The sequence below is a fragment of the Setaria viridis genome, chromosome 3 (assembly GCF_005286985.2).
Source record: "Setaria viridis chromosome 3, Setaria_viridis_v4.0, whole genome shotgun sequence".
In the NCBI taxonomy this organism is placed as follows: Eukaryota; Viridiplantae; Streptophyta; class Magnoliopsida; order Poales; family Poaceae; genus Setaria; species Setaria viridis.
In genome coordinates this window covers 48,784,345-48,796,801 of record NC_048265.2, presented here as the reverse complement: position 1 = coordinate 48,796,801, position 12,457 = coordinate 48,784,345, and the positions used below count along the sequence as shown (strand labels likewise).

General features: G+C 47.2%; 2 protein-coding genes across 3 annotated transcripts; one reads left to right on the top strand and one right to left on the bottom strand.

The window, feature by feature from the left end:
* Positions 1-1,766: 1,766 nt before the first annotated feature.
* LOC117850953 (large ribosomal subunit protein uL14mz) lies at positions 1,767-4,694 on the bottom strand. The gene is made up of 4 exons (XM_034732842.2): positions 4,552-4,694; positions 4,081-4,146; positions 3,482-3,585; positions 1,767-2,447 (listed from the first exon to the last, which is right to left on the bottom strand). The coding sequence occupies exons 2-4, from the start codon at positions 4,112-4,114 to the stop codon at positions 2,073-2,075; spliced, it is 513 nt and encodes a 170-aa protein (XP_034588733.1). The 5' UTR covers positions 4,115-4,146; positions 4,552-4,694; the 3' UTR covers positions 1,767-2,072.
* Positions 4,695-5,439: 745 nt separating this feature from the next.
* On the top strand, positions 5,440-9,155 carry LOC117846955 (transcription factor PCF8). 2 transcript variants are annotated; one of them, XM_034728082.2, is made up of 3 exons: positions 5,440-5,708; positions 6,507-7,478; positions 8,911-9,155. In XM_034728082.2, exon 2 carries the CDS (start codon positions 6,553-6,555, stop codon positions 7,444-7,446), a length of 894 nt encoding a protein of 297 aa, XP_034583973.1. In that variant the 5' UTR covers positions 5,440-5,708; positions 6,507-6,552; the 3' UTR covers positions 7,447-7,478; positions 8,911-9,155. The 2 variants fall into 2 exon arrangements, with proteins under 2 accessions (XP_034583973.1, XP_034583974.1); XM_034728083.2 differs by having other exon boundaries at positions 5,444-5,584.
* Positions 9,156-12,457: the final 3,302 nt, after the last annotated feature.

Genomic DNA, 12,457 nt, shown 5'->3' with positions numbered 1-12,457 from the left:
GCAGGACATTGATGCAAAAGGATTGAGATCTCTTATCATCCTAGTGCTGTGGGAGGTATGGAAGGAACACAATGCACGAGTTTTCCATCGTCAGGAACAACCCCTCTCTCGATTAGTTGAGTGTACATAGGGTGTCTAATCGTTTTTTTTTCGGGTTTCAGCCGAGTCCACAGTGTACAACATGTAAAGTTTTCTTTCTTGTTAAGCCCGTCGGGCATTCCTCTTTATTAATAAAGCGGCAGCTCTCCTGCTAGCTCATTTTAAAAAAAAAAGTATCCTTGTCCTTGATGTGCAAATTTGTCTCTCACGGGTGGTGGAGTGTTTTGGTGTCATGCATCTCTACTACAATACCGATGGTCACTTGCTCTGGCTGTCGGCTGCAACCTGCAAGGGAGAGAAGCTGAAAAGGTCATGGAACGTAGCCATCAAAGTCTGAACATATACAGGCACAATTTGTGCTTGTTTTGGCTCTGTCAGGCCCTGATTTCGCTCCCTGCAGGTTCTGCCTCTTCCATGAATCAGATGTACACTGACTCTTCTTCACTCTGCTTGTGCCTGTCGGTGCAAAAAGTTTAGTGCCAAACCAATCCTGGTTTTCAGTTACGTCACTTCAGAGTACCCTCCCTTCTGCAGTACCACAATGCACAGGCAGATGCAGAGCCAGGAATTTGGAGCTCAGGTGCAGAAGAGTTCCGAGAAGCTCCTCAAAGATTCAGTGCTGAGGTTCCTCAAAAAATATTCAGTGCTCAAATGTCATACCTTCCTGACGATGGCTTCTTCAGTTCAGCAGAACTTTTTTGTTCTGATTCTTCTTAGATCAACAAAGCGATGACTTGGTACAGCACCAAACGGAGTTGGATGCCTAAATGTCTAATTGCCTACTCCTCTGGATGAAATTACATGGGAGGATTAGTTCAGCACCGATGCTCCTCAGAGGGCTGTGAATTATTCCCAGCTTTTCAAATCAAGCAGTATGTGCCTAAGCATAGCGGTATGAACTAGCAACTGCATCAAGTCAAGTCACGTGCTAAACAAGCTACAGGGCCGCCATTGCCGGGCTCCCGGCGCAAAGTCGAACTCGCAGCTGCTCCCTCATATCCTTGCTTCGGTAGGCAGTGGAGCGGAGGTCTGCACGGAGGGATGGAACGGGGAAGGCGGATTCCGGCAGCGAGGATGGCCGCGGCGGCGCCAGCGGCCGTCACCGGACGGGACGAGCCGACCCGAACCAGGGGGCTCGTTGCAAAATACCGGGGGCTATATGTAAATACAGCGAGATGCTGCCATGCTGGAGTTCCTAAAGAACACTCATTCAAATACCATGGCTTCCTCTTGGTGCAAGCATGAGTTTCAGTACCGAGTTACAGAGTTTACTGTGATCAGAAGATGTCTGAAATTCAGGCAAACAAGTGAACCTCCAGGTTTGACAGTGTCAAATTACCAGGGTACAACAACTGATCAATGAAAGATAGCAACGGATGTCACAAACAAGCAGCATGCTCTAAGCGAATCACAAATGTAAGTGATGAATGAAAGATATGCTGATACATTCATTTTCCATATCTTCCTCACGCTGGTATCTTCAGTTCTGGCGCCTTTGTTGTTCAGCTTTTGGTTTTGCTGTTCAGCCATGATTCGGTACAGCAGCAAACATAGTTCAGTCGAGGCTGAATAATTTTTTAAACAAGAAATTCGTTAGCAAATGATGGCTGTACATTAATCGAACAAAGAACAACAACATTCCCATTAACATTCCACATGCCTTCAGATTTGGATCAGCAGCAAGGCCAATAGAGCTCATGTGCATTGCTACTTTTCAGTTGGCCATGAAAATGGGACAACAATATTCATGATCAATGGAAGTCCAAATTGTGATCCATCACTACTCACCATAGTTCGAACTCTCTTTTCGGGGTACATTATTGAGATAGAAATGGCCAAACCCAACCGTGAAATACGCTAACATCACGCTTCAAGAGAGAAGAAAAACATCCCTAGAAACATTCTTTAAGGGAACTGCCACATTCATTTCACTCTGCAGAACAAACAGGCAGGTACCTAAGCAGGACGACATCTCAGACAATGTGCTCAGCCAACGCCAGGATCTTGAGGTGCTTCTTCTTCCTGAGCTCATGGGGCACGGGACCGAAGACACGGGTGCCGATCAGCTCGCCCTTGTTGTTTACCAGGACTATCGCGTTGTCGTCGAACTGGACCTCGCTGCCATCACTGCGTCCTTTCTTCATGGCAGCACGGACGACCACTCCGTAGACGACGTCTCCTTTCTTCACCTTGCCACGAGGCTGGGCTTCCTTGACAGATCCGATGATCGTGTCCCCAAGCCTTGCTCCATACTTCCCCCTCTTGGCCTGAATGCACATAACCCGCTTGGCTCCAGAGTTATCCACTACCTTGAGGTTGGTTCTCATCTGGATGAATGTTCTGATTTGCTGAAAATGGGATAAGAACTTGTGTTAACATTCATTTTGTTTTCTTGGAAAATACCCACACTAAGATGTGCAACATTCCAATAGAAAGTCACTCTACCAGCAATTATCTTGTTAGCTTCAGACCATATAGCAGGTTGCATAGAATATTTAACTCAGAAAAACACTTTTAATACTTTGTCAACAAGAACATCTGAAAGAGTGCCTTGTAAAGCAATGTAGTTTGAAGTAGGAACTATTTATAATCCCACTAAGTGCTAAAAATGAAAAAAAGGCACCTGAAGAAGGCTCAGATACTAAGAAAGCTATTGAAGTATTCAAGTATATGACGAAAATTTACAGACAGCCAAATAACATACTGGATCACGGATATCATGGGGAAAATGAAAGACAAACATTAGAATGTCCGTGCAAGCTACCATATGGATTAAAAGAAAGAGCAAATTGATTTGCTGGCCAGCAGTTAATCGAAACAATGTTTACATGCTGAGGTTAATGAATGTTTCTTTTGCTTCTTTCAAAACATCTGTGCGGAGATATGCAAGCATTTCAAGAGAACTTTTATATTTCAGAAAATTATCCCATAAGATTCATAAATAGCAAACAATTCAGAAATTCCTTCCTAATATTTAGCTGGTTTTCATCAGACTGATGAATGAAACACACTCTTGAAGTGTGCCTAACAGTCTACCTTGTAAAGGTATATAGTTTGTCATAGGGATTCTGTCTCTAATAGGGTCTAGTTGTAGTCCTACTGCCACAGTTCAAAATAGCAATGAAAAAGGCTCAGGTATTATAATACAAGCATTCAACTGTATGGAGCAAGGTCACTGATAATCAAACAATATGATGGATGATGGGTATCATGAGAAAAATGAAAGTCACACAACTGTTTGTTGATCAAATTATTAAGAATTTCATTGTAAGTTATCATATGGCTTTAAAGAAGAAAACATTGGTTTGCTCTCCAGCAGCTTATTCAAAAAAATGAGTATATGTTGTCAATAAAATGACTCTGCATGATAGAACCAGTTCACCTGGCTGATAGCATCACAATGAGAAGGTCTTGTCGCTGCCTCAACAGATGAGCTGGCGGCTCCATACAAATTATTCCCAAGGCTTCCCATCAGAGTACGTCCAACTACATAGATCAAGAAGCATTCCAACAATTTGGATTAGAACAGCATCAATATCACGGTGAACGATTCAAACAGAAGCATAATTGTCTAAGGCCTAGACACTAGACAGTTTCTTATAGCTAGGCATCGGCTGCATCTGCACACAATCAGTAGTTCTAGTTTTGTAAGCATCCAACGATAGGAACCAGATCATCATCCACCACTAGATCATGTCTATTCAGCTTACAATAATCGGTTACAAGGCAAGCACAGAACATTGCCAGAACTTGAACCTGGCAAGGCTCAACTAGCAGTCGTGACTTTCTTTCCAAGGTTAAAGATACACAATGTCAGACACAATTTTTTCCCCGTACCAACAGCATCAACCACAACGCACATGAGCAACTCCGATTCTAAGATAATTTAAACGGAACTACTTTTACCATCTAAAGGAAGATGCTACTACGTTATACGTCCTTGTTGCAAAATTGAAACCTTTGAGGTGGCGAAACTTATACCTGACAAACACTTTGACCTCAGAAACGCCGCCATTTCCTGCTGCCCTGCTCTTCACCCGAGCTTTCCTGCAAGTGATACACGATGCGTTTAACACGGAGCACAGCAAAGAAGTAGCAAATCGAAACAGGGCCAGCAAAACGAAAAATTCCTCCGAAAATCGTGGAAATCCAGCCGAGAGCGATCCAATTGCAAGACAAACCAAGCAGGGCTCGGACGCGGGAGGGGGGAACCGAAGGCGATCTAGCTCCACGCCGAGTGCAGCGCGCCTATCCTGAGCACCAGAACCTCCGCGGGCGCGTCCATTCGAAGGGGTCAATCTCTAGCAGGCGGGGACAGGAGGAGAAGAACCCTGCCGTGCAGAGCCGAGCACGGAGCCCTAAACCCCTAACTAACTAGCGCCCTTCTGCCGCGACTAACTCGACATGGTAGGAGGCCCATCGTCGCGGGGAACGGGGGGCGGAGATTCTCACCTTCTAGAGCGGGCGCGGGCGAGACGGCGGCTCCGGCGGCGAGAGAGCTAGCGAGGGCGAGGCAGGAGAGATGGATGTGTGGGTTGTGGGGGGAAGAAAGGAGGTTGTGGGCTGTGCCCGTGTGTGTTTGGGGGCCACTCCGTAGTTGGGCCGCATCATCTCCGGCACGGAGATAACACTGGGCCTAGATATGGTACGGCGACCCTATATGGGCCCGAGTCCCTAGCCCACTCACCCCACGGAAATTGTGCACAGCAGCGAGCAGGTGGGGCAAGCCAAGGCCCAGCCCAATGCAGCCGCGTCAGGCGTGGTCTCGACACGTGTCCCGGGCGCGGGCCAGTGGGAGGTGGACAAGTGCCCCTGCCTACCCGCGCGGCAACCAAGGGGTTTCCCCCTTTGTTTAGGACGTCGTCTCTTTGTTTAGCCCCTTCGTTCTTGAGGCCTGATGGGTCCATCTGCCCCTACTACATCCAACCACCCCCCTGAGCCACACGATCCAATTCAGCACACACGGATCAGTTCGTTGCAACTGCTCGGATAGTTTGGACAGTACTGTATGCAACAAGACGCAGAGGACGGCATGCGCTTGAACGGTAGATGGACGGATGCATGCGAGCAGCTTCAGTTTCTCCGAAGAAGAAGGCATCCACATGATGAATTTGAATCCCCGCAAAGGGTTTTCGCAGAAAATTCTTCAAATTCCTACCTGTATGGTTTGCCAAAAAAAAAAAGGATAAGGAGATTACTATTTACTAGTATGTATTCGCCCAAACATGGCACGAAACGGAGTTCCAAAAGTGTCCTACGCCGCGGTGGGTGGGTGGGGGGTGTTGGTTTCGCGGTCAAGCCCCTGCATGCTACTGTGCGGTCGGCAGCCGCGCCGTGCGGAAAAAGTCCGAGGTCCCTTTTTGCATCTATCTATATACTCTCTCTCACTCGCAGTCCCAGTCCCCAGCTGCGCCAGCGGTCTCTGCTCCGGCGGATAAGCAAGCCCAAGCACTAGCAGGAGGCGGTCCAGCTGTTGCAGTTGCAGGTCAGGCGCTGAGCTCACCTGCTCAGTCTCACACCTCGGCTGTTTCTTCCTTCCCCTCCGCTTCTTGCCCAAATCGATCCCCCCCCCCCCCCCCCCCCCCAGGCTCCAGCTTCTTCAGATTCAGGTGAGCACCCATGGCCATGCTCGATTAATTCCTCTCCTCCGAGACTCCGATTCCTTTTTTTTTTTCCTTTCGCCGACGATTTGGTCCTCAGTAACGAACGAGCTTGTGAAAACCGCATCGATTGGCCCTCGCCTTGTCTCCTGCTGCCGCATTGAAATTTCCTGGGCGAGATTCGAATCTTTGATGATGTCGTCTGCAAACTGCCCTGGGGAGTTCTTGGGTAGAACAAATCAGCTACCATTCCACTCCTCAATTCTTCCTTGTGACTGAGCAGTAACTGCGTTTTTTTTTTGCTTCTGTTTTGTTCCTTGCAAATTTACAACTCTGCAAAATCTTTGCGACATAAAAAGCACTCTCTTCAGCTTGCCAGATTTGACGATAAGATGTTTACTGGAGAGGAATCTTCGTCTTTTTGCGTGCTTTTTCTAGCAAGTTGTTGTGCTGTAAAACCAGTGGTTACTGTAAAGTTAAACAGCTGGAAAAGGGCGCCGTGAATTCTTTCATGAACATCCAGATTCCGGCTGCTTTCAGTAGATTCCGCTCGCAAAGCTGTTGCCTTTTTTCACTAGTTGCACTTAGCAAATGAGATGCAATGTTCTAGGAAGATTTTTATTTCTGCAAGATTTTCTGCAGCGCTTGAACTCTTGGCAACCATTTTGCAAGAATTTTGTTTAAATCCACAGTTCCAAAGCTACAGTTTTGCCGGATTTGCATTATTCCCCTCTGAGAAAGATCAATCTGTTCGCTAGATTGGTGCGGAAGACTCAACCTGTTTCTGAATTCCATTTCCACCTGCAGATTGAGCAGGCACAGCCGCACACTGAGAACTGGGGATGAGCGAGGCATGGAGGAGGTAGGCATGGAGCGCACCACCTGCAAGCGCCAGCGCGCCGCGCTGGACGGCGGCTCGTCGAACGCCGCGGCGGCGTGGCGGACGTGCCGGGTGGCGCGCGCGGCCGCCGGGGGCAAGGACCGGCACAGCAAGGTCGTGACGGCGCGGGGGCTCCGGGACCGGCGCGTCCGGCTCTCGGTACCCACGGCCATCCAGTTCTACGACATCCAGGACCGCCTCGGCGTCGACCAGCCCAGCAAGGCCATCGAGTGGCTCATCCGCGCCGCCGGCGCCGCCATCGACGAGCTCCCGTCGCTGGACTGCTCATTCGCCCTCCCCGCAGCCGGCGCCGCCTCCTCTCCGCCGGCAGCCGGAGACGACGCGGAGGTCAGCACCTCCGAGACCAGCAAGAGCTCCGTGCTCTCGCTCGCCAACGCCCCGGCCGATAACGCCTCTGCCAGCGCTCACCAAGCCAACCATGCCTACAACGGCAACGCCGGCGGCAGCGGCGGCGCGTTCGCCGAGCTCCTGCACTGCTCCAACGACAGCAAGCCAATGCAGCAGCAGCAGCAGCCGACGCTCGCCTACTATGCCTCGCAGCTTCCTAGCTCGCACGCCGCGCCGGCCATGCCCTTCGAGACGATGCCCCAGCTGGCCTTCCTCCAGGAGCAGCCGCACCCCGCCGTCGGCTTCGACCGGGGCACACTTCAGTCCAATGCCGCCATCGCTGCGCCACTGTGGCCGCCATCTCAGCAGGCGTGCTTTCTGCAGAGGTTCGCCGCTGCTCCGGCTGATGCCGCTGGACTGCCGTTCTTTCTTGGAGGCGGCGCTGCTGCTCCTCCGGTGACGGTCAATGCAGAGCCGAGGCTGCAGCTCTGGGACTTCAAGCAGGAAAGAAAGACCTGAAATGTGGCACCTCATATGACTATTTCTTGGAGGTAAGAGTTTGATTTACTCCCAAAATTTGCATATTTTCCTTATGGGCAGCAATAGGCACTAGCTGGTAGAGAAACTGCAAAAGTAAAAATCTTCTGATTACGAGAAAATGGAAGGAGCTGCAATGAAACAAAAACTAGTTGCAGTTTTTCTAAAGTTTATGAGTTTGAACTCTTTTAATGGTTTCGTGAACAGTTGCATTATGACATTGATATTTTGATATTAATAAATCTTGCAGCAATTTCATTGATATATGGGATAAAGATCCAACAGCATGTTCATAACATTTGAATTTATGAGAGTGGAAACAAAAAGAATACACTGCCTTGCTAAATTCTGGAATTTGTACAGATTAAAATGAATGATCTATGAACTCACTAAAGCTTCTATTCTTTCAGTACCGATTGACATTCCTATTAGAATCAGCTGGCCATAGTGCATAGATATTTTCAGAAATATAATGCGTGCACTGAATACCATACTTAAGATCATGCTAGTTTAAAAATGCTAGAATGGGTCATTGTTATGTACTGACTTCCTACTGATAAGTTTATAGGCTCTTTTTCAGACTGCGCTATTCGTAAACTTGTTATATAGATTAATCTGGATTATGTTGAAAAGTAGCTATGGCGATTTTAGAACTCAAGCAGTTCAGTAATGTCATGTACAAACAAGTTACATGGCTACCTTACTGATTTGTGATATTAAGCGTTGTTCAAATCAAATAGCTTGGATGGGTTAATAGTCTGCCTCGTCGTGCTTGGAAAGTTAGAGCTTGTGTTCTCAAATAATAGCATGTCTTTACATAGGGAATGTCTTTTTTCAGAAAGTAGAGCATGTTTCTAATAGACTATGCGTGCATGAAATTCGGTGAATTCTGATACATTTTGACATCAGTGTGTCTTGCATTAGTATCCATGCTCATTGTGGAAAATATTTTAGGTAGTTTATTTTATAGAAGAGTACATTATAAAACAGCTATGGATCGAAGTTGGAAAAGATAGCTCTATGCAGGTTCATGTAACGACACTCCTATTATTGCTTGACCCTCTGATCCAACAAAAGAAATGATTTGAAACTTGAAGCCACAGTGTATCCTTGCTCAGATCAAAATTATCTTCTGAACTGGTTTTAGTTCCAGGATCAGGAAGGCCAAATATATTAACTACACATCATAAGTTATAATCTTCAAAATTTTATCACACTACCGTATCTTTTGCACTGTTCAAAGACTACTTACTGCAATTTCTTATAATCTTCAAAATTTTATCAAACTTACCTGATGAGTTCTCTCAATGTCTTATCGAAGTCTTCTGTGACATTATCTGTTTGTCATCCTAACATTTCCTCTGCTGACCATAAAAGTAATATCCCCTCTGCTGACATTCTATACAAACCTCATTTGCTAATGAATTTCTTGTTTCAAACTTTCAGAGTCGACTGTAACAGTGTTTGCTGCTGGCCTGCTGTACCAAGTCATGGCTGAGGCTGACCAGCAAGACCAAAATCTGAACAACAAAGACGCTAGAACTGAAGATATCAGCATGAGAAAGATATGCAAAACTGAATTGTATCACCATATCTTTCATTCGTCACTTGTGTCATTCACTTACAGCGTGCGGCTTGTTTGTGACTTCTGTTGCTGCGATGAGATACCATTTGTTATCTTTCCTTGATCAGTTGTTGTACTCTGGTAACTTGACACTGCCGCCGCCATCCTCGCTGCGGGAATCCGCATTCCACGTTCCATCCCTCCGTCCAGACCTCCGCTCCGCTTCCTACCGAAGCAAGACATGAGGCGCGCGGTTTGTTGCCCTCCGAGCGGGAGGGAGCAGCCGGGAGCTCGACTTCACGCCGGGAGCCCGGCAATGGCGGTTCGTCCTGTTCTTGTTACCTTGTAGCTTGTTTGGCACGTGATTTAACTTGACGCCGTTGCTATCTCATACTGCTATGCTTAGGCTGATACGGCTTGATTAGAAAAACTGGGAATAATCCTCTGCTGCTATTTTTTTCCTTGCTTTGATTTCATCTGGAGTATAAGGCATCCATTCTGTTCGGTGCTGTACCAATTCATTGCTTGTTGGCAGAAGAATCAGAACAAAAGGTTCTGCTGGAACTGAAGAAGCCGTCGTCAGGAAGATATGCTCGAGCACGGTGCATCATCTTCTATTCTTGGCATGCTTGAGCTCGAGCGCTGAATCGTTTCGAGGAGATTCTCTGAACTCTTCTGCACCTGAGCTTCGGATTCAATCCTGGCTCTGCATCTGCCTGTGCATTCTGGTACTGCAACAGGGAGGGTACTCTGAAGACGTAACTGAAAACCAGGATGAGTTTGATACTGAACTTTTTGCAGCGCTGGCTCAGGCATAGTGAAGAAGCGCCAGTGTACATCTGATTCATGGAAGAGACAGAACTTGCCTGGAGCGCAATCAGGGCCTGACAGAATCAAAGAACGTTGAATAATGTGCACAGGGAGCTGTTCAAACAGCAAACAAGCACAGCTGTGCCTGTATGTGTTCAGACTTTGATGTCTAAGTTCCATGACCTTTTGAGCTTCTCTGCCTTGCAGTCGACAGCCAGAGCAAGTGACCATCGGCATCGTAGTAGGGATACACGACACCTAACACACCCGACCACCGTCTGTGAGACAAATTTGCAAATCATGGGCATTATGACAAGGACACTGAAAACTAAAGCTTGGAAGCGGCTGATGCCGCTGGATTGCGGTTCTTCCTTGGAGGCGGCGCTGCTGCTTCTGCTGCTGCTACTCTGGTGACGGTCAATGCAGAGCCGAGGCTGCAGCTCTGGGACTTCAGCAGCAGGAAAGGAAGACCTGAAATGTGACACCCGGAGTTTGGTGCTTGAGATGACTATTTCCTGGAGGTAAGAGTATGATTTCCTCCCAAAATTTGCACAGTTTCATTCTGCAAAAGTAAACAGCTCCTGAATACAACAAAATGGAATAAGCTGCAACGAAAACAACTAGTTGCAATTAAAGTTTGTGATCAGGGAAGTGAGTCTGAACTTTGAGAATGGTTTCTGAATCAGTTGGATTGTACTAACGATCTTGCAGCAATACTATCGATGGTCTGAAATACGCATCCAACAGCTTGTTCATAATAATATTTAGAAGTTATGAGAGTGGAACAAAGAATACGCTTGCTTGATAGGATCCAAGGAATTTGTAAAAATAAAATAAAAGAAAAGATCATTCGTCACAGAGACCAATATGAAGGTCTTCTAACAAACCCCATTTGCTGACCACTTCCTTGTTTTTATTTCATCCAGAGTAGACTGCAACTGTGTTTGGTGCTGTACCAAGTCATGGTTAACCAACAAAACCAATTCTGAACAACAAAGAGGCCAGCCTGATCCGGTCGATTCCCCTAATAATGAGATAAAAACTGAGGTTTGGAAGATACCAACAAAGATACCGAGGAAGATATGAAATAATGAATGTATCGCCATATCTTTCATTCTTAAATACATTTGACAGTCATTTTACAACATGCAGCATGTTCTTGACTTCTGTTGTTGTGATGAGAACCCATATGTTAGCTTTTCTTTATCGGTTATTTTACCCAGGGTACTTGACACAAACAAGCCTGAAGCTTCAGTTTGTTGGCTGATTGTCGCACATTTTCTGATCGTTAGTAAATCAGTACTGAAACTTTTATTTTTATAAGGAACTCGGTATTGAAACTCACATCTGCACCAAAAGGATATCATTGTATTTGCATTTGACAACTCTGTTAGAAATGGAGCACCTGCGATCTAGAATGGCACTGAACATTTGAGGAACTTCTGCTGAACCTCTGAAAGTCCAAAGTCTGATCCCATCCCATGCTTCCATGCCTGGTTGGCATCTCATCCAAGCATCGAGCGAAGCATCTGATCCAAGGATGAAACATGAGAAGCAACTCTGGTGCCATAACATGGAGATGGACAGCCAATGGGATCTACAACACTAAGTCTGCATATTTGGCACAGTTTCATGGCTCATATTGCTCCTTTCAAGCTAAACATGTATGGAAAGCACACGCAGAAGGAAAGCACAGGTTTTTCACATGGTTGCTGCTTATTGACGGCCGATAAGCTCATGGCTCGGAACTGGCCTTGTAACCCAGTCTGTCCTTTATGCAACAACGAAGCAGAGACAGCAACACACATGTGTCTTCACTGTCCCTTCGCATTGCTAGTTTGGAGTAAAGTTGCTATATGGACAATGGGGCTAATATCCGTACCTACAGCAGACAGTAACCTCCAAGAGTGGTGGGCAAATTCAATCACCATGGTGCCGAAGGCTAAAAAAAGGACAGTGGCAGCAATGCTAATCTACACAACTTGGAACCTTTGGAAAGAGCGCAATAGAAGAATTTTTGAAGGAGTCCGGTGCTCGCTGCTGCAGGTTTTCTCTCTGATCAAAGAAGAGGTAGCATTGCGGCAAAGGGCCTGTGGCGCGCCCATGATCGAGTAGTTTTTTAGCTACCATTTACTTATGCTACGAGAGAGAGATTTCAGGCTCATAATGTAATCAATCACATGTAAACCGGATATTTCTTTCCCTTCTTATATGATATGACAGTGCTCCTGCCCCTTTACATTTCAAAAAAAAAAAACTCTGGTGCACAGTTGCAGTCTTGCAGTAGGCGTTTGTGATCTGGACATTCGGTTTGAGCTTCAGAATGGCGAGCAAAGATCACCGCACGACAAACGCTTGGCGCCGCCTCACCGTTCGTCGAGCTACTCCGGCGAAAATGCGCCCTCGCCGTCTCCGGGCGCCGCGTGGTCTCGACGCGCCTGCCTAGGGGCATCAGCATCAGCATCTCATCTCCGACGGGGCAGGGCCGTTAGCGGTGGCGCACGAGGGGGTCAGGAAGCGGCGGTTTAAAGCGTGAATTCGACTCAGAACGAGGATGCGTGGCGGCGCGGCGCGGCGCGGCGCGGGCGGGGCTCGCGGAGGCCGGTGGTGGCGGCGCGA

Coding starts and splice junctions, on each gene's coding strand:
- LOC117850953 (XM_034732842.2), bottom strand. CDS start 4,114: ATGGCGGCGTTTCTGAGGTCAAAGTGTTTGTCAG. Junction 3,586..4,080: donor GAGGTCAAAGTGTTTGTCAG/GTATAAGTTTCG, acceptor TGATCTATGTAG/TTGGACGTACTCTGATGGGA. Junction 2,448..3,481: donor ATTGTGATGCTATCAGCCAG/GTGAACTGGTTC, acceptor TCCCATTTTCAG/CAAATCAGAACATTCATCCA.
- LOC117846955 (XM_034728082.2), top strand. CDS start 6,553: ATGGAGGAGGTAGGCATGGAGCGCACCACCTGCAAGCGCCAGCGCGCC.